Source organism: Corvus moneduloides, chromosome 7 (genome assembly GCF_009650955.1).
Source record: "Corvus moneduloides isolate bCorMon1 chromosome 7, bCorMon1.pri, whole genome shotgun sequence".
NCBI classification, from domain to species: Eukaryota; Metazoa; Chordata; class Aves; order Passeriformes; family Corvidae; genus Corvus; species Corvus moneduloides.
The window spans coordinates 17191633-17211468 of record NC_045482.1 but is presented as its reverse complement, the minus strand read 5'-3'; the positions used below and the strand labels follow the sequence as shown (position 1 = coordinate 17211468).

The 19836-nt window shown below is 50.0% G+C and overlaps 3 protein-coding genes across 7 annotated transcripts; all 3 read left to right on the top strand.

The window, feature by feature from the left end:
* Window positions 1-1908: 1908 nt before the first annotated feature.
* On the top strand, window positions 1909-5047 carry HOXD10 (homeobox D10). The gene is made up of 2 exons (XM_032115176.1): window positions 1909-2753; window positions 4152-5047. Exons 1-2 carry the CDS (start codon window positions 2012-2014, stop codon window positions 4427-4429), a joined length of 1020 nt encoding a protein of 339 aa, XP_031971067.1. The 5' UTR covers window positions 1909-2011; the 3' UTR covers window positions 4430-5047.
* Window positions 5048-5464: 417 nt separating this feature from the next.
* On the top strand, window positions 5465-10161 carry HOXD9 (homeobox D9). Of its 3 annotated transcripts, XM_032115177.1 has the most exons (4): window positions 5465-5542; window positions 7165-7222; window positions 8620-9237; window positions 9808-10161. In XM_032115177.1, exons 1-4 carry the CDS (start codon window positions 5540-5542, stop codon window positions 10047-10049), a joined length of 921 nt encoding a protein of 306 aa, XP_031971068.1. In that variant the 5' UTR covers window positions 5465-5539; the 3' UTR covers window positions 10050-10161. The 3 variants fall into 3 exon arrangements, with proteins under 3 accessions (XP_031971068.1, XP_031971070.1, XP_031971069.1); XM_032115179.1 differs by lacking the exon at window positions 5465-5542 and having other exon boundaries at window positions 7033-7222; XM_032115178.1 differs by lacking the exons at window positions 5465-5542; window positions 7165-7222 and having other exon boundaries at window positions 8326-9237.
* A 3013-nt stretch (window positions 10162-13174) lies between these two features.
* HOXD8 (homeobox D8) lies at window positions 13175-16331 on the top strand. 3 transcript variants are annotated; one of them, XM_032115216.1, is made up of 4 exons: window positions 13187-13524; window positions 13766-14990; window positions 15270-15417; window positions 15998-16331. In XM_032115216.1, the coding sequence occupies exons 2-4, from the start codon at window positions 14874-14876 to the stop codon at window positions 16291-16293; spliced, it is 561 nt and encodes a 186-aa protein (XP_031971107.1). In that variant the 5' UTR covers window positions 13187-13524; window positions 13766-14873; the 3' UTR covers window positions 16294-16331. The 3 variants fall into 3 exon arrangements, with proteins under 3 accessions (XP_031971105.1, XP_031971107.1, XP_031971106.1); XM_032115214.1 differs by having other exon boundaries at window positions 13175-13524; window positions 13766-15417; XM_032115215.1 differs by lacking the exon at window positions 13187-13524 and having other exon boundaries at window positions 13601-15417.
* The last annotated feature ends 3505 nt before the right edge of the window (window positions 16332-19836 follow it).

Here is a 19836-nt window from a genome sequence, read left to right as displayed (position 1 = left end):
GAAAAATAGTATTTTGTTTCTTTAAACTCTGTGGGTTGTCCAGGCTGTTGTTGAAGAGGAGGAAATTGCTAGAAGGCGAGAGGGGGGGACGCGGCGCTCGGAGGGAGCGTCGTGGGCTCCGCCGCGGCTTCTTCCCCGGCGCAGGCGAGTCTTAGCCATGGCTCTGATCATGATCTTACGTGGCCACCGCGCCGCAGCGCCCGCTGCTCGGCTCAGCCCGCGGCGCCGGCCAAGCGTGCCCGGGGAGGGCAGGGGCTGCGCCAGGCGCAGGGGATGCTGCCGAAAGAGCCTGCGAGCAGCGAATATTACGAAGGTAATATTTAAACTCTCCGGCAACCCAGGAGCTGGAGACTGCAGCTATAAAAGACACTGGCTCTTAACCTGACAATGATGTTGTATTTGAACAGCTGCGATAAGGTTTTAAAAGGTCTGTCTCATTGCCACCGCGAAATTTTAAATAGGGTTATTGTTTCCAGCAGTGTAAAGCGTACGGTAAAGTACAAAAACATCCAAATGCCAGGAAACAGAGGAAAATTCAAATCCGCGCTGGTGGAAAACGCATGTTTGTAAGTGTGCGAAAGACGCATTTAAATTTTTTTTTTATCCTTTCACCTTCTGCCTGCTCTTGGGGATCTGAAAGGGTGTTTTGATGGTAGAAAGGCCCAAAATAAACAGGCGAATGAATCCGAAACAAAAATTATCAACAAGTTCACTTGATGAGGGTCCTTGACAACACTAATCCGGATAAGAAATACTCCAGTTTTGGGAAAAAAAAAAAAAAAAAAAAAAAAAAAAAAAGAGAGAGAGAGAGAGAGAATGGAAAGTAAAACGATAAAGAGTAATAAACAGTTTCTACCGCCACTATTTAAAACGTAGTAGCTGCGGGTGCAAATACGGGTAAGAAGTGGGAGGAAAAACAATAAAACACGTTTCAAATGTTGGGACGGAAAACTCTGATCTGCCATGTAGACAGTTACTGTTGCCTTCTGTTGGTTGCTTTCTTTGCTGTTTGTTTGCTTTATAATACAGATGCATTTATCATTCTTAAAAAAAAAAAAAAGAAAAAGTTGCTTAAAGGAGTTAAAGGACTTGCAGTGAGGATATGAGTTTCTGCATGTTTTTTAATGAGCAATACTACAGAAGGAGAAATTACCTTTTGGATGCTTTCGGTTTGCAGGGCAAGTGAAAAACCCACTTTTTTTTTTTTTTTTCCTCTCTCCCAGGCGGTCGGGAGAGAGCATTGTAAAATAATTTTAGGAATGTAGCTTCCCTATAAAATTCGAGTTATGACAAAAGTCCACCTTTTAATATTTGACGATTTGTGTTAAAACAAAAATTGACCTTCTCGGTTAGCAGCTAGGAAAAAAATCAATAGTATAATTTTCAATAATTCATAACGCGAACGCCATTATGCTAAATCTTAACTATTAATCTTATCCTTTACAAAGTCTCGATTGATTTGTTAATAAAATATCTTCCCGTGCGCGGCAACAGAGGGTATAACTCTTGAAAAAGCTTCAGAAGCAAGAAAATTACCGAGTAGCCCGAGAATGTAGATGAGGGTTTTATTGATCGCCCCTGATTCTCCTTAATACGCATTAATAAATCCCGCAACCTTTTGTCCCCGCACTTGTCAGCGGCGGGGCTTTTACAGGAGCCATGGCGGGCAGGCGCGGTTTTGCGCCCGCCGCGCCGCCCCGGGGGTTCCGCGGGCGCGGAGGTTGCGCGGCGCGGCGGGGCGCGGGCCGGGCCGGTGCCGCAGCGCGGGCGGCGGGCGCGGTGCGGTGCCGGCGCGGCGGCGCAGGGGGCGCTGTTGACCGCGGCGGGGCGCGGCGGGGCGGCGCGGCGGGGCGCGTCAGCGGCGGGGCGGCGGAGCGCGGGGCGGCGGGCGCTGCCATTGGCCCGCCTGTCATGTGGTCGCGCGGAGGCATCCGCAATTACACGGGAATGTTTTCCTAGAGATGTCAGCCTACAAAGGACACAATCTCTCTTCCTCAAATTCCGCCCCAAAATGTCCTTTCCCAACAGCTCTCCTGCCGCTAATACTTTTTTAGTAGATTCTCTCATCAGTGCGTGCAGGAGTGACAGTTTCTACTCCAACAGCGCCAGCATGTATATGCCACCTAGCACAGACATTGGGACGTATGGGATGCAAACCTGTGGACTCCTTCCGTCTCTGGCTAAGAGAGAAGTTAATCACCAAAATATGGGTATGAATGTACATCCTTATATACCTCAAGTAGACACTTGGACAGACCCGAACAGATCTTGTCGAATAGAGCAACCTGTTACACAGCAGGTCCCCACTTGTTCCTTCACTACAAATATTAAAGAAGAAAGCAATTGCTGCATGTATTCCGATAAGAGATCCAAACTCATTTCTGCAGACGTCCCTTCCTACCAGAGGCTGGTGTCTGAATCATGCCCCATTGAGAACCCCGAGGTTCCTGTCCCAGGATATTTTAGACTGAGCCAGACCTACGCCACTGGGAAAACCCAAGAGTACAATAATAGCCCTGAAACGAGTTCAACTGTAATGTTACAGTTAAACCCTCGCGGCAGCTCCAAACCGCAGATATCTGCTCAACTTCAGCTGGAAAAGAAAATGAATGAAAACCCGAACAACCAAGACAGCACCGCTAAAGTCTCTCAAGTGGAAAGTCCCGAGCCCAAGTCCACGTTGCAAGAGGAGCGGAGCTGTCTGCCCGAAGGCTCCGTGTCCAGCCCAGAAGTCCAGGAGAAGGAGAGTAAAGGTCTGTATTACCGAGTTTAAGCCGTGCCGTGGTGTAACTCCAACACGCCAGCGCCATAAAGCACGCTCGAATATACTAACGAGCATCACAGCCATCACATTTAATGCTAAGGAGTATCGGGCTGCAGGTGCTGTCTCTCTGAAGATTTTGGCAGGCAAAAATGCTACACAAAACGGTCCAAAGATTTTCCGTAGAGATCTGCCTCTCCCGTGCACGCAGACAGTCTCTGTGATGCGGGGAATATAGCCGTGTGCTCTGTAATGCGCTGCAGCAGCCAAAAGCAGCCCCATACCTCTAAAAAAAGCAGGTCCGGAGGTTGTAAAATACGAGCAGCTCAACTTTTCTCTCGTAGTATTTCGCCTTTTTTTTTTTATTTATTTATTTATTTATTTTCCACTGAGCCTTACTGCGGTTTGATTGCATTTAGAGTTAATTACGATCCTCTTAAAATAGTTGAGGAATAGGTGCTACCAGGCTGGGTAAAGTTGGAAAGAAATGCACAATGAAAACAGCAGCCCGCTATCTCCCTGGTCCAAGGGTTGAATATTTCAATGTGATGCTTTAGATAACCTTGGGTTGGTCTCCTAAAGTGCACCAGTATTTTGAAATGCTTTTGAAAGCTAAAAGTGGTAGCACACTGATTTTATTTTCCCTTCTAAAGTGCACTAACGCCTTTCTTTCAAACGGCGTGTATCGAAGAATCCCAAAACGAGAAATTTTCTCTTATCAAAATGTACTTTGCAACCTCTAGGTCGATTTTTACCCTCTGTGTGCATTGAGAATTTCTTTATCTGAATTATATTTAGTAGCCCAGGTCTAGCTTGATGTGGGGTAGATTTCTTTCTGGTGGGGAAAAGAAAACATAAAAGGAAAATGAAAAAAATTCCAAGACAGGGGGTCGTAATTTCTTGTATATCATTTTGTCTGGGAAATGTCTATATCTGTTTATAGGTGTTCTTGTGTGATTCAGCTGATGTGTGTGGGGATGCTGCTTCAAAATACAGTGTGACATTGTTTTGTAATTGGAATATTTTCGTGGCAATTGTCGTGGGAGCCCGAGTCGGCCATGGCGAGGCTAGACCCGTTAAGATGCGTCCATGGGGCGGATGGCAGGTTAAATATTGTTGAAATGTTAAACGCCGGCCGAAAACTTGAAAGACCCTTACTGGCAGGAGCAGGAGAGCGGGGTGGCCGCAGGGCAGGGTGCCGTGCTGGGGACAGGCGAGCCCAGCCTGGCAGCATGTCCCCTCACTGAGCCCACACCTCACCCGAGCGGTGTTTAATGCCCACATCCACCATATCTGCCAGACACTGCAGAGGAGGGGTCATGGCCAAGGGTACACTCTAACAGTCTGAGGTATTTTGATTTTTTGTTTTCTTCTTCTTTGATTTTGATAGAGGAAATCAAGTCTGATACTCCAACAAGCAATTGGCTAACTGCAAAGAGTGGCAGAAAGAAGAGGTGTCCTTATACTAAACACCAAACACTGGAATTAGAGAAAGAGTTCTTATTCAATATGTATCTCACTCGAGAGCGCCGTCTAGAGATCAGTAAGAGCGTAAACCTCACTGACAGGCAGGTCAAGATTTGGTTTCAAAACCGCAGAATGAAGCTCAAGAAGATGAGCAGGGAGAATCGAATCCGGGAACTGACCGCTAATCTGACCTTCTCTTAAACCCTAACCCCGGGGGGGGCACCAGTGAGGAATGGGCACAGCACCGCCACTTGATAAAGGCAGGAGAGACTCTGGCAAAACCCGGCATTTTCCAGTTTTGTTTTGTTTTGTTTTCTGATAGAATGTGACTCTTCGTCCTTCTTTTAGCGCTGCAAGTGAATATGTATTACTATGATGAGTATATATAAAACCTAGCACGTGTAATTTATTTTTGTTCTCATCGTAATGCAGGGTAACTATTATTGAATATTATCATTTGGTCTTAACTTATTGGAACTGTCGAACATCCAAGCAATGTGACTTTTTCATGTTTTTACTAACAAAATGGTATTTATGTGGGGCTGTTACACGGGCCATAACATTTTGACTACATTCAATACTTTCAGAAAAAGAGCGGGGGGAAACTGTGGGGGCGGGGGGAAAGAGAAGCACATTATAATGTAACTATCCTCGCAAATGAACTTAGAGATTGTCCTTCGTAAAATGGAATATCTCCTTCTTCTCCATTGTAGACATTTCCTTGTGGTGCATATGTGGAATAGTAGTCGTTCAGCAGCAAATTGTCCTTCTTGTGCATGTTCTGTTTGCATGTATAATGCAATAAACTCTGTAAACTACTGCGGTTCCTTTGGTTTTCTACAACTGTTTAAAGCACGGATGCAGGTTGGTCTCCTGATCTTTCTCTATCAGCAACTTTTTGGACTGGTGTGCCTTTTTTACCATATTCTGGTCTTTGTGTGTGTCTGCCTGGCATTCTTTCTTTTCCTCCATTTTTTTCCCCTTCCCTTTTTTTTTTTTTTTTTTTCCTAAGGGGTGGGGTGGAGACTGGGCCGGGAAATGATGTAAACCTAATTAATTTATAAATGTGTCTGTAAACAATTGATTAATTGATAAAATGTTGTGTGCTGTTCACAGTCTGACAAACTGAATGCAAAAAATCCCAAAAAACAAACCAAAACGAAAAAAAATCAAAACCAAACCAAACCAAACCAAAAAAAAAAAAAAAAAAAAAAAAAAAAAAAGAGAGAGAGAGAGACCGGATAAAATAAGTTGTAAAATATTATGACCTAAACTGGACATCCTCATCCAATCAACTCGTACAACTCGTAAATGGTAAGTGATAAAAATATCTTTCTACTACAAGCTGTCAGGAATATGTGTGTCATTTTATTTGACGTTCGTACGTTGATTTAAAAAATATCACTCACTGTGTGCTTACAATGTGCAGGCTTCGATTTCTGTCTTTGCTCGCTAAAAAAAAAAAGAAGGAAAAAACAACAAAAACCCTCCATAATAAATGCAAAGCTGGTTATAAGTAAACGTTAAGGAGCTAGGTTTTCGGTCGGCTCAACAGCTTTCAAAAGACCGTGGATGGAAAAAATATTCTTTCCAAATATTCCCAGCATCTGGCGAGATTGGCTTTTTTTGAGCAGAAACCCTCCCAGGCGTGCTTACAAAAGTACACCAGCCTCTTCAGACCTACTTTTGTCACCCTGCATCGTTTCTGTTTGCTCAGAGATCGTTTTATTTCGCGCAATTCCATTTTAGTAGCACACATCCAGCTAATGACGTTCACGACTCTTAACCCTTTCTGTACACAGCTGAAAAATGGTATTAGCAGGGCTCTGAGCTGGAAGCTGGGGAAAGGCATGTGTGCGTGAAAGCGGGTGAATGCCCGTGTGAGCGCGTATACTAAGTAGAACTGCAAATAGCTTGCAAATGAACATGACTTCAAATTGAAGTGCAAATACTTGGGCATACTTTCACCTTCAAACGGTACTGGAAAAGTAGCGTGGCTACTGTTTGGGAAGGGAAACCAGCTTGCTCAAAATCAACGCCCATTTCTCCCCTAAGCTGTTTCTAAATCAAGAAATTAAACTCAAGATAGTGCCAATATTGTGCGACTTGGTGACAGATACTGCTCATAATGCTGTTGGTGGCATTCTGTTTGCTCTTTCGTCGCTGATATTTAATTTAAGCCAGTACTTCCTCATGTGCACATTTACTCATAGGGAAGAGGTTATATATTCTTCAAACCAAGGCATCATCATTTTGAAACTTCGTGAGCTGCAAGCACCTAGGTACTTCGTGCTTGTTCCCGTTTCAAAAACAAACAGCAAAACGATGCTCAAAAAAACCCCCCAACAAACCCACAAAAAAACCCAAACAAACAAGAAAAAAATACCAAAAAAACCCGAAAACCCCAAACCAACAAAAGAACCCCAACTCCTCAAATATTGCATACATTCGCACGGCCTTTTCTTTTCCTTTAAAGATACTCGCTACACCACCAAAGAAGTTTCGGCAGTGGGAAGTAAACAGCTGGCTCCATACCAAGTGTTTAACGTATATAAAAAAGGAGGCTCACTCTAATCTGCCTGCTTCACCAATTTATATCTGTTTGAAGCGAGGGACAATTCTTCACCATACCACAAACCCTGCCTTTAGAAAGCGATATAATGGAACTTAAAAAATCGCAGAAGAAAATGCTGAAGTCAAAAGACCAAAAAAAGTAAAAAGGGGGAAAAATAAGGTAAAGGCAAAGGGGGAAAAAAAAAAAAGAAAGAAAAAAAGGAAGAAAACAACCTAGGAGAGTAATAAATCATTAAATAAACAGGAATTTCAGTCCCTTCCTCATAACAGCCCGCGAGTAGGAAGTGTTTTCCCAGCGCTGCTGTCCGTGCCCCGGCGGGCTGTGCTGCGGGCTCGCCACTAACTCTCTGCGTTTCCTCCAGATCCCGACACAGCCACCGTCCCTCGCCCGGGGAAGCAGGCGTGGGCAGAAGACCATGGGTAATCCACTTTTCAATACTAACGGGGCATCGTTTCTCTCGGGCTAGAAAAACCAGGCCGGGAGGGAAGGGTGGGGAGGGAAGGCATGGAAAAGAAAGCAAAGTAGGCAAAAAATTTCACGTAGGCATTGAACGTGGCTCCCCCTGAACTAGGGGCGGAGGACACAGCTCTGCCGGCGAGCTGCAGGCAGCGACAGCCCCGTGCCCTCCGCGGGCCGGAGCCTGCACGGCCCCTGCCCGCGGCCGCCGCTGGCAGCTGCGGGGCCAGACGGCCTCCTCCGGGTTGCCTTTGCCCGCGTCCCTCCCGGGCCGCACTGGACACCTTAAGGGGGGCTCTGTTAGGGCTGTGTAGCCCCGAAGTTCTGCAGATAGAGGAGCATGTGTTCAGCCACACGTCAGTTGTGCTCAGAGACACAGGCTTTGCTGTTTCCATCCGTCCATTTTATTAGGGACACATTAATCTATAATCAAATACACCTCATAAAATTTTTATTGAAAGGCATAAAATCATTACAGAGGTCTTCCACCTGTTTTAAAACAATACAATGGGCATCTCTTTTTAAAAGTGTATCCTTTCCATGGAAACTTTCTGTCCGGGGGTGGGGGGAGCGGATAATAATACCCGCACATGCTCTGAAATATGGAAGTACCGCAATGTGCTTTTACTGTAACATTTTCCTGTTTTATGAGAAGTCGTTACAGTCCCAGCTTGCGATGGTTTGTTTTTACAGGCAAGAATCCCCCTTTCCCAGCGGGTTCCCTCAGCAGCTTGGAGTGTGATTAGCAAGCCAAGGCTGTTGGATTTATTTAAACACCCTGCCTCTCATTGAATAAGAAATGAATGGCAGAAATCACTCAAAGAAGGTGAAGAAATAGTCCGCACCCGCCGCGGCCGTGGGCTGCCAGCGCGGCCACGCCCGCCGCGCCCCGGGAAGGCAGGGCAGACAGGCGGGCAGCGAAGGCGGGCAGGGCGGGCGGGCGAGCAGGGCAGGAAGGCAAGCGAGGAGGGCAGGGGAGGGCAGGACGGGCAGGGCAGGACGGACAGGACGGGTGGGCAAGCGGGCAGCAGGGCAGGCAGGGCAGGCGGGCGGGTCGCCCCGGCGCGGTGCGGGGGCGCAGGCGGTGCGGCGCACCGTGCGGGGCCGTTGTTGATGATGATTTTTTTTTTTAATCACAGCAGCTCCAGTTTAGCGGATTGATTTACTCACAGTATTGGTAAATATGATCACGTGGGCTCCGCAACCAATGGTTGAGGGTTGCAGTCTGCAAAATACTACGATTGTTCTCCGGGAGGGTATCATATACAGTTAACAGTGTAACCTTTTATATGACTAAGAGGGGAGCCTAAAATGTCGTCTAGTGGCACCATAAGTAACTATTATGTCGATTCTCTCATAGGCCATGAAAGCGAAGAAGTTTATGGGAGTAGATTCGTCCAGGGAGGTCACAGTGCGACCTCCAGGCCATCAGGTGTTGCAGAGAGTTCAGATTTTTCCTCTTGTAGCTTTGCACCAAAATCTACCGTGTTTTCCACCTCCTGGTCCACTGTTCACCATCAGCCGTCTGCGGCAATGACCGGGATCTACCACCCCTATATGCACCAGCCCCACTTAGGGGCAGCCGACGCTGGCCGCTACGTGCGCTCCTGGATTGAGCCCTTCCCTGGCTTCCCGGGTGGCGGCGGCGGCGGAGGCAGCGGCAGCGGAGGCAGCAGCAGCGGCGGCTCCGTGTCCAGCTCCGGCTCCTCCAACGGGCGCCACTACGGAATAAAGCCGGAGACGGGAGCAGCCGCCTCCTCGTCTTCCTCCTCCTCTTCCTCCTCCTCCAAAAGGACTGAGTGCTCCTCGTCTCGGGAGTCCCAGGGGATCGGTGTGCCCGAGTACACGTGCAGCTCCTTCCTCCAGGAGCCCCGGGAGAAAGCGCCTGCCGGCAGCTCCAAGGACCCCGCCGCCTGCAGCCACAACCCCAGCCCGAACAGCGATCTGAAAGAGGAGAAACAGCAGCAACTTGACCCAAGTAAGTAAAAAAGAAAAAATAAAGAAAAAAAAAGAAAGAAAGAAGGACAAGAAAAAGAAAATAAATGAAAAAGGCAATCAAAACAAAATGGGGACTGGGGGAGACAGAGAGGAATAGAGACAGGAATCGGGGCAGAGAGAGAGGGAGAAAAAGAAAGAAAGAGAAGGAAATAGAGAAGGAAGGAAGGAAGGAAGGAAAGTAAGAAAGGAAGCAAGCAAGGAAGGAAGGAAGAAAGAGAGAGAGAGAAAGAAAGAAAGAAAGAAATTGCCCCTTTGATTTATTGCCGAAACCTGTAAGGCTCGAATGTGCAAAACTGATAGTTTTACTAACCTATAAAAACGTCTAGACGCCTACCCCAGCGCAAGCAGCAACAAGCACCCATAAAAGACTCCACATAACCACCTACCATCAAGACATCATTTGTACAGTAAACAGACTGGGGCATTAAGGCTTTTATGATAATTCCTCCAAAGTTGTGAAAACAGTCCATCCTTCGTTAAATTAATTTAACGACCTTTCTCTTCCCCCCCCCCCACCCCCCCCCTTCCCTGTATACCTCCCTTCTTCCAGATAACCCTGCAGCAAACTGGATCCACGCTCGTTCAACGAGGAAAAAGCGTTGTCCCTACACAAAGTATCAAACTCTGGAACTGGAAAAGGAATTTCTGTTTAACATGTACCTCACCCGAGACCGCCGTTACGAAGTAGCTAGGATTTTAAACCTCACAGAGAGACAGGTCAAAATCTGGTTTCAGAACAGAAGAATGAAAATGAAAAAGATGAACAAGGAGAAAGGCAATAAAGGAGACTAACGCTGGGGTAGAAACGCAGTTGGGGACTATTGATTTAGTTTTGCGTTTGGTTTTTTTTCGGGGGAGTGTGGGTTTTTTGTTGTTGGGGGTTGTTTTGGTTTTGGGTTGTGGCTGATTGAGTTTTTTTGGTTGTTTGGCTTTTTTTTTGTTTGGTTGCTGCTTTTTTTTTTTTTTTTTGTAGTTTGGTTTTAGTCTTCCTCTGCACCCTTAGCCCCCCACACATTCCTCCTCCTCCCACGCCGCTCCACCCCAGGGACTTTTAACAATTTTTTTTTTTTTTTAATAGAAGTGAAACGTGGTCTATGTCAGGTATTTCGGAAAATTTTGTCTTGCTCGACAACGTGTTTTTCAGAGTCTCTTGATACTCCCCTCCTCCTTCCCAGACCATTTAGATGACAATATTGTGAGTGCACGTTAGCTTTGGGAACTCTATCTGATGTTAAATGTTTGACATGTTTCTTAAAAGTGATGTAGACTAGATAGTTATTTTGCCAAAATAAAGGTAAGGAAATTAATTATAATTACGATAATAAAATATATATTAAATTACAGTCGCTTAAATCAATGGGGGTTGCTGTGCTGTCCACGATCTACTAAGAGGAAATCTTTCCCCAAACTTCTGCTTTCTAGGTCTGTATCCTTCGCAATAGATGCCACAGAGAGGCCACGAGCTACTTCCCCCCTCCCTTTAGTGCACTGTTAGGAGGTTGTCTCATCCTTGGAGCCGCTCGCCATAGGCCTAAGGCCTCCCGGTCCCCCGGCTAGCTGCCGTCCCTGCCCCCCGGTGACTGTTGTACTAATTAACCGCTCCGTGTCTCGAACTGCGGACCTGTTGTAATTGTTGTCAGTTATTACACAATAAAGTCTGCCGTGACCGAACGACAGCGCTGCGGTGAGAGGAGAAATCTGTGCGCCTCTCGCGATGTCCCCTGCGCAGCCGGCCCCGCCGCGCAGCCCCGCGCAGCTCCCGCGGAGCCCCCGCGGGCCGAGCGCGTCCGTGCCGGGGAGGCGGGAAAGGCCGGCCGAGCTGCCGGCCAGCAGCACCTCTGGCAGCTTCCCCTGCCTCGCCTGAGCGACGTTTGCTGACAGAGGTCAGTGCGGAGAGGCCGGGTCTGTGCGCCCGCCTCGCCGTCTGTACGTACCTCCGTACCGTGCCTGGGCCTCAGGTACTAGCTCTCTTTCAAACATCAGCGATCCCTTGGGATCATTTAGGAAGTATTTCCACACCGGTCCTCAGGAGCCAAGGAAACACAGTGATGCCCGTTAGGTTAAACATGTTTTTTAATCCTATTTTTATTTTTCCTGGTGGGTCGCTTCTAACCTCTGCTTTCTTTAACGGTGAGGCTGGAAGCTCTGTGGGGGGACACGGCTGCTGCCAAACGTTCGGCTTTGTTGGCGAGAGCTCATTTAGCAACTCTCCTCATGCCTTCTGCATTTATAAACACACATGACTTTATCAAGATAATTGAGATGAAGTTCATTGTAAAAAATGCTTTGTTTAAAGAGCAACCATTAAACTGAAGGACCCGTAAATATTTACGAGCAGTTCGGTTAATTCGAGATTAAGGGGAGAGCTGAGAGACCTGGTGTTTAATGTTTTTTACCTCTGTTTAAAAAAAAAAAAAAAAAGAAAAAAAAAAAGAAGAAGAAGAAAAGAAGGCAAAAGCATGCACTGCCAGGAAAAGGTGTTGCATTGCTTCCCATCCATTGTCGAGAAGATACCTATAATTCTTTTAAAACAGGAAGAACCGTGGTATAATAAAACCATTGAGATGGCTAGACGTCTGGACCTAATGAGTTTACGATATGCTATGGCACTTTTCTTTGAAAGCACCTTATTTTGATGTTTGTGTTTGTTAGGGGGGAAAAAGGCAAAAAAATGCAGACAAACTAGGTCTTAAAACCTTGGACTATAAATTTCAATATGTCAGCGTTGGGCCAAGGCAACAGACTCAAAAAGGACCTGAAGGTCATGAAACAGAGATTTTACAAAGTCCACTTATTTGTTGAAATGTATTTTATTGGATATTCTACTGCAGTGAATCCTAGGATGCCAGCCTCAATATTTTCGCAAATACCTATAGAGGGGGGTGATCTATAACAACCCATAAACAGTATTCTTGTACACAAAACTGCATTATGTTGATTCCAGTAGAGGCTCTGTTAAGAAATCTTCACCAAGCCCTCACCATCTTTTTAATATTTTATAGCAGGCAGATTGACACATTTTACCTTGTTAATTTTTTCCCTTTTGTTTACCTGTTTTTAATATTGCGTGCATTTATTTCAAAATGGCAGAAAGAAAACCAAACACCTCAATCGATGGAATGCAGTTCATCTATGGAAATTACTCTTAGTGTCAAACAGATTAATTTAACTCCTGCCCGTTGGTTGTGTTAATATATGTTTGCACATATGCACAGTCTCGTGCACACGCATTATACCGAATAATTCACAGGCATTATTATGAAGGAGGGGGTGAACAAAGATTCATCTTTACTTTCATTTATATAAATCAATCTATAAATACATAAAAGCACGGGCAAACAAAATAACATCTTCAATACAAAAATGTGTAACTCTGAAACTACCACACATGGAGATTTCGTGGTGTAATATGTGGGGAAACATGATCGAAAACGCGATAGCAGTCGTCTTCAAAGCTCAGGCGTCTTTCCTGGCTGCCATGTGTAAACGAGGCGCATTCTTTGTATGCAGTTAATTATAGCTCTGGCAAAAAAATAAAAGAGGGTCACCGAAATGTGCTAAGAAAATAGCACTGTAAACTTAACGGGGGGGAGGGGGAGTAAAAAAAAAAAAAAAAAAAAAGAAGAAAATAAAAAAGGAAGAAACCCGACCCCAAACCAGAAAGCAACGGGTGTATAGGTCAACACTGGCCCCGCCGCTATTCCGCAGTTTGAGTTTCTGGAGAGCCAGCGGCCGGCGGCGGGGCCGAAGGGCCGCGGGCAGCGCGGGCAGCGCGGAGCGGGGGGCGCTGCCTGCACTGCCACAGCGCACCGCCAGAGAGCGCCCGCGCTCCACCCTTGCGCGGCCGCCGCGCCCCGCTCTGCGCGCCCGCGGCCGGGGGCACCCGCGGTTCCGCCGCCGGCACCGCGGCCCCACGCGGGGGACGGCGCTGGCCCGTGGAATGAGCGCCCAGGCGGGATGCACAGGAGGAGGGGCGGGGGTGTCTGGCACGGATGTGGGAAGCAGCCACTGCCCCTCTGTGCCCCTCGGCAGGGTGAGGCAGTGTCTCTGTGCTGCCGCTCGCCCCCTGCCAGGCCCGGCCTCCTGCCTTCCTGCTGGTATCTGGCGAAGGGCTTTTGCTGCTGTCTGTCCATGTGTGTGTGCCCGAGCCTTTCCCGCCTCCCCCGCCTTTCCCTCGGCTGCACAGGGGTCCCTAAGCCTCCGCGAGTTCCTAAAGGCGTGCGCCACGGGCAGCGGGGCCCCTGCCCGGAGGAGGGTGTCATTGCTGGTACGGGGCCCGTCGGGGTGCTCACATGCGGGGCAGCCGGGCTGGTCAGCGAGACAAAGCGAGTTAATCGGCATGGAGGCGTCGGGGTGGTCGAAGAGTGGGGTGTGATGGGGAAGGAGTCTGAGATGCCTTTTATGTAACCACAACTATTTTTTTGTCAGTTCACATCAGACGATCACACGTGGCTCTGGCTGGGCCCATATTATATTTCACCTACATTTTTCGTCTCTCTCCAAAATAGGGCGGACTCGAACTCCTGAGGGTTTCTCTCCGAAAAGCTGATTCCCACTCCAGGACGAAGAGGGAAAGAGAGGACTGGAGACGACGCTTCTCGGGGCATGGGGGCCAGCGGGGGTGGCCGGCCCGAGCGGGGGCAGCGCCGAGCCTGCCGGGCAGTGCTTTTCTTCCTTCCTTCCTCCCGGAGAACAGGGCTCACTTATTTCGGACCGAGTCCCTGAGCGGTGCTAACCGTTCACCCACACATTTTTATTTTTTTCCCCCTCCCTCTCTTTGCCTCGGTAATGACGTCCACCAAGGGTGAAATGATGGAAAGTATATTCATAGGCATGATTTCCATTAAATATCAATTAACCTGGAGCCTCAGCCATGCGTGCACGGCGTCAAGGGTAAATGTGCATCTCATTTCCCAGCGATCGGCTCGCCTGGAAGGAAATGACCCGGAGGGCCCGTTGGCAAGGGGGCCCGGCCGCTGCACACTGCCGCCCTACGGGCACCCCACTGCTCTCGCCTACACCCTGGAGTCCCTGCGATGGGCATCGGCTCCCTCTGAGGGGCTCTGCCCTTGCCGGCCGGCGATGCAGGCCGCGCTCTGGGCAGTGAAGCCTGGGTGAGCCGGGCGGTGTCGCCCCGGGCAGCGCGCCCGCGGTTATCGCGCGGAATCTGCGCGGCCGCCTCGCCCCTGCACGGCGGGGGTTTCAGCAACTCCTGGCGAGCGCACACCGGAGGGGGGGAGCGGGGGTGCCGAGAACGGGGTGGATCTGGGCAGGGCTGGGCCGGGTTTTTTTCTTGCCCGAGGAGCGGCACATGTAAACTGAAGCCAAAAGTCCCCCCTGAGCTCATGAGCGTGTGTGTGTGTGTGTGCGTGCGTGCGCGGGCTGCTGTGTGCCTAATAGGAAATAGTAAAAGCAGTGAGGCAGGTCATTTTGGGAGCGATTATAATCCAGTCCTGGTCACCACATACACAGAGAGCAGGAGCGGGGAGCGCACGGGCCAGCGACGGCGGCGGCGGCATGAGCGCGGCGTAGAAGCACCGGCGGCGGCGGCGGCGACGGCGGCGGCGGCGGCGTGAGCAGCGCCCCGTGCCCCCGCCCGCCGCTGCCCCCTCCCCGATGAGCTCCTACTTTGTCAACCCGCTGTACTCCAAGTACAAGGTGGCGGCGGCCGCGGCGGCGGCGGCGGGGGAGGCCATCAATTCCCCGTACTACGACTGTCACTTCGCACCCGAGGTGAGCGGCCGACACGCCGCCGCCGCCGCCGCCGCTGCCGCCGCCGCTCTGCTCTACGGGAACGGCGCGGCCGCCGTCGGCTTCCCGCACCCCGCGCCCGGCGGGGCGGGGGGCGGCGGCGGCGCGGCCGCGGACTTTTACCACCCGGCCGGGGGGAGCCCCACGGCCGCCTACCAGCCACCTCCTCCTCCCCCCGCCGCGCCTCCGCCTCCTGCCCCCTGCAGCGGGGTTACCTGTCACGGGGAGCCCGCTAAATTTTACGGATACGATAACTTACAGAGACAGCAGATTTTTACGACACAGCAAGAGGCCGAGCTGGTACAATATCCTGACTGTAAATCGTCCAGTGCTAATATTGGCGAGGAACCAGACCACTTAAATCAGAGCTCGTCTCCTGCTCAAATGTTTCCCTGGATGAGACCACAAGGTTGGACGCAGTCAAAAATTTGCTTCCATCTCACGTCTGAATTTGAAACTTTCTTTTCCTCCTCCTGCTTCTTTCTCGCTGACTCTCGCTCCCTGCCTCTGTCTCCCCCACTCCCTACCTCTCTCACCGCGATTCCTATCACCGCGGTGGCTTGCGATAATAAAGGGATGCAGTAAGCAAACAGAAACCTCTGCAGCAGGCAGCTGCCAACCCAAGAGTAGCCTTTGAGACACGTCTCGGACTATGAGGTGCAGCTGACACGCTCGCCCGTCTCCCGTCGCCGCTGCCTGAACGGGAAGGGTGCAGGGTCGGGAGGGGGTGGTATACAAGATGATAAAGTGACCCCGTAACATCCTATGCTGAGAGACAACTGAGGCGCTTCGTGCATTTACTATCGCTGTGTTTCTCTCACTCATGTGTAAAGCTCTAGACTCCTCTCTGCCCTCTGCTTTCTCTCCCTGCGGTTCTGTGGGGCTTCTCTCGAGGGATTCCAGAGGGACCGGAGTCCTCGCTGCCTGGCTGTGCCTTGTTTTGAACGGCCACACCAATCTCCAAATCCCTATGTTTTTGTTTTCAACAGCAGCGCCGGGTAGGAGGAGAGGAAGACAAACATACAGCCGATTCCAGACTCTAGAGCTGGAAAAGGAATTCCTATTTAACCCCTATCTGACCAGGAAGAGAAGGATCGAGGTGTCCCACGCACTAGGACTCACCGAGAGGCAGGTAAAGATCTGGTTTCAGAACAGGAGGATGAAATGGAAAAAAGAGAACAACAAGGACAAATTCCCCGCTTCCAGACAGGAGGGAAAGGAAGGGGAGGCCAAAAAGGAAGCACATGATCTGGAAGAAGACAGAGCTGAAGGCCAGACGAATTAATTTTTGCCCCAAAAGTCTTCGTGAAAGTCAATCAAAAATAACCAGGGCTAAAGCCCGAGATCTTGGCTCATCTACCCCTGTACGTGATCTTGTCCTGGGACGAGTGACCCCATGTCCCTCCGTTTGACATTTCCCTGCTTCGGGTGCTTCACTTGTTTGTGCTTTTATTTTGTTTATAAGCGTATCCAGAATGATCTCTAGATTTAACATTTCATCTACTTATTTTTTTCAAATTTGATACAGAGTTTGTAGCAATAAATTTCTAATGATATATAAATATATATATATTTGCAATCTTAAAAGACGGTGATTGTGGGAAACGACATAAACTTCCTAATAATAGGTATCAATAAGCAAGACATTTAACAACGCTTTATTAATCAAGACAAGTGCACTTGTACTATTTTAATTCTTGTTCTTATCTTGTGGTGAATAAATTAAATAAATTTAATAATCTTGAAGAAAATATCTTAGAAATATATTTAACCTTCTTTTATAATATTTGATTAAAATAAACCGAATTTATTCAATTATAAAATGTATCGGCTTCCCGATATCTCTTTTGTAATCCACTCCTCAAGAACCTTCTGACTTTCCGCTGGTCTGGGCTAACTCTCCCCTGATCCTTACCCCCGTCTCTCCTCCGATGCTGGGTGTTTCTGAGGGGTCTGGGAATGGCACATTGCGTACAAAACCTGCTTTTGCTCCCTGCCACGAGTGCTGTGGGGCTGTGGTCCAAGCAGCGGCCAGCGGGGACTGCGGCCCCACCTGCGAGCTGAGTCCAGCCTACGGGCCGGCCCGGGGAGTTCCCGACGTTTGCGCCTCGGCCTTGCTTTCGCCTTTTCCTGCCCCCTACCCCGGGCTGAGGGGCGGCCGTGCAGGGGACCACTGCCGGCAAACACGGCCCTTTACCCTGGGGAGCCATTTGCTGCCAGCCCGGCTTGGAGGGAGACGAGCCCGGAGAGCATTCCGGCCCCACGCCATCCCCAAGGGCTGCTCCAACCGGTGCAGGGCCTCCAGCCCCGCCACGCAAACCACGGCCAAAACGGGCCCAGCCTCCCCCGAGGATGGCTGACAGGCAGAGAAATGCAAAGCTTTCGCGACCCTGCGTGGGGTTTCTCGAGGGCTGTAATTCCTAGGAGTCCCAAACCATGCATAGACCGAGAGAAGGATGTTTCTACCACTAAATATTATCATATGATGTGTTTCCCAGCGGAGGCTGCAGCTGGTGAAGACAGAATCTGCCTCACGGTTCCCGGAACCACGAGAGGAAAGGTCCGCTCTGATTAGCACAACAGTTTAATTTTTATCTCCATCTCCCCTCCCTACTCTTGCTCCCGCTCCGCGGTGGGGTCCTGCAGAGCGTGGTATCAAACAGGACGGCCGAGAGCAGTCCTTTTTAGGAGTAGCAGGCAGAGGGTCGAGGCATGAGGTATAAATCCCCACCAAGATTTCTACGTCATTTTTTCCCTGCCGGCTGACGCTCCCCCGAGTAATGGCTCCGTGAAGGAAATCGAATGGACGCGCCAGAAACTGCGACAAACACGACATATAAATCTATTATCTGCCCAGAAACGAGCGCGATCCCGACGAGGCCGGGGCTGAGCCGAGGCCTTGCTCGGAAAATCACAGCCAGGTTTTCGAGGAGGTGCCGGCCGCTGCTCTGTCAGCCCGCCGCTGGGCCCTTCTCTCGCATCCACCGCTTCACTCCCGGGAATACACCCAGCACGGCGAGAACCGCCATCCACGGGGATGGGCCTTGTAGGGCGGGTTTGGCTCATTTTGCTTCCCTTCCTCTTCCCCTCTCCCCACTACCGAGGCAGGCACGTTTCTACGGCTGCAAAGCGCCAGCTCTGGAGGGAGGCACGAGCAAGCGGAGCTATTGTTCTTGGTTTTATTTTAATCGCCTAGTTGGCTAAAGGTTGTAAACGAGGGGAAGCTGCAACAAAGCGGTGAAGTAAACATTTTTGCTGCATGGATTTGCATAAATACACGGGTATCCCTAGTGTCAAGGGAGGATGTGGGGCTGGTGGCTGCGCGTTTAAAGCAAGCCAGTGGCCCGACGCGCAAAACCCCCTCGCTTTCCAAAACAATACTCGTGCTAGTGGCACCGGCGTATTTGGTCTCCGGGCAGGAAAAGCCTCTTGCCTTTGCTGCGCTAGCGGCGGAGGCTGGACTCAACACGGTTCTGGCGGGCCTTGCTGCGGGGAAAGCCGTGCTGGTGCCGCCCGCTGCCATCCCGGGCTGCCCGCGAGGCGAAGGCACGTCGAAGACCTTCACACACCAGCGGAGCACTCCTTAGGCTAGTATTTGTCCGGAAAAGAGCTGCTGCGCTGCTGCGGTAGTTGTTTTTAATTACCAGACAAAGAGAATAAAATTAAAATATTCCTGAAGAAGTTTCCGTTAGCGTTGCTCTCCTAGGACCGACTGGGAACGCAGCCACGCAGGCAAAAACTGACTTCCCTGAGCGCACATGATTGGTGAAGGCCTAGTGGTAACTGGAATCGCCCCTGTCTTACTCATTAAGAAAAACAAAACGTCGCTGTAGTTGTTAAGGTATTTAGTACCGCAGCCTGGCATCTGAATCTCTCCCTCGGTCTTACTTGGAAACTTGCTAAGAAAAAAGAAAACCGAGTCAGAAATTGACCCATGCGGCCACCGAGACCCCTGTAAAACCGGAGGCATCGGACTTCTGGCAAGGAAAAGCCGTAGCTGCGAGGGTTGCAGCGGGAGCGGCAGCGAGAGGCCGCCTGAGACGGCCACAGAGGGATGTACCGCGCTTTTGGTTTCCGCGGAATTTCTCCGTTCCCTTGAGGAGCAGCTCAGCGCGGCCGTGAGTGCTGCAGAGACACCAAGAAAGTTGCCATTGCCTCCTCCGAGGCAATATTCAAAGGTGTGCAACTGCCTGAAGCAGCGTGCTAAAAAGATCCAACATCGATCCTACATCTTTAGGCGCGTTTACTTTTGTTAGCAGTTACAATCAGCACGGAGGTCAAGGATTGAGGGCTCTGGCTATTCCCTGAAACAAAACTTGAGCAAGAAACATCCACAGTACTCCGTCTCCGAGCCGAGTATTCCTTGTGGACACAGGCCCATTTAAAATTTTTTAGAATACTTTCTAGGAATCGGATTTTCCCTGTTGGTGCACCGGGAAGGTTTTATCGGGGGCGGAGGCAGCCTGTACTGGGCGCGGTGACGGTGCCCGGCGCAACCTGCGAGAACCGCACACTGCGGGGTGGGGAAGAGGCTCGGACTATTTTTATGTCGGCGACGGCTTCCGCTTCAGTAGTGGGCGCTAAAGCAGATGTGATTTCTTTTAGTGCCCGGCAGAGCGGTGGGGAGGGGTGGGAGAAGAGGGTGGGGATGTGGGTTAAGCCCTCTTTCGTTTGGCAAGAAACGGATCCTTCGGCACAGTGCCCTGCCTCTCTGTATGCGGCTCCTCGACCGCTTGCCCCTCTCTCCGCGGCCCACGCGGATCTCCCGCGTCCCGGCCGTGCTCGCGGGGCTCCGCCACCGCGCCCGTGGCGCGCAGGCCGAGGGCAG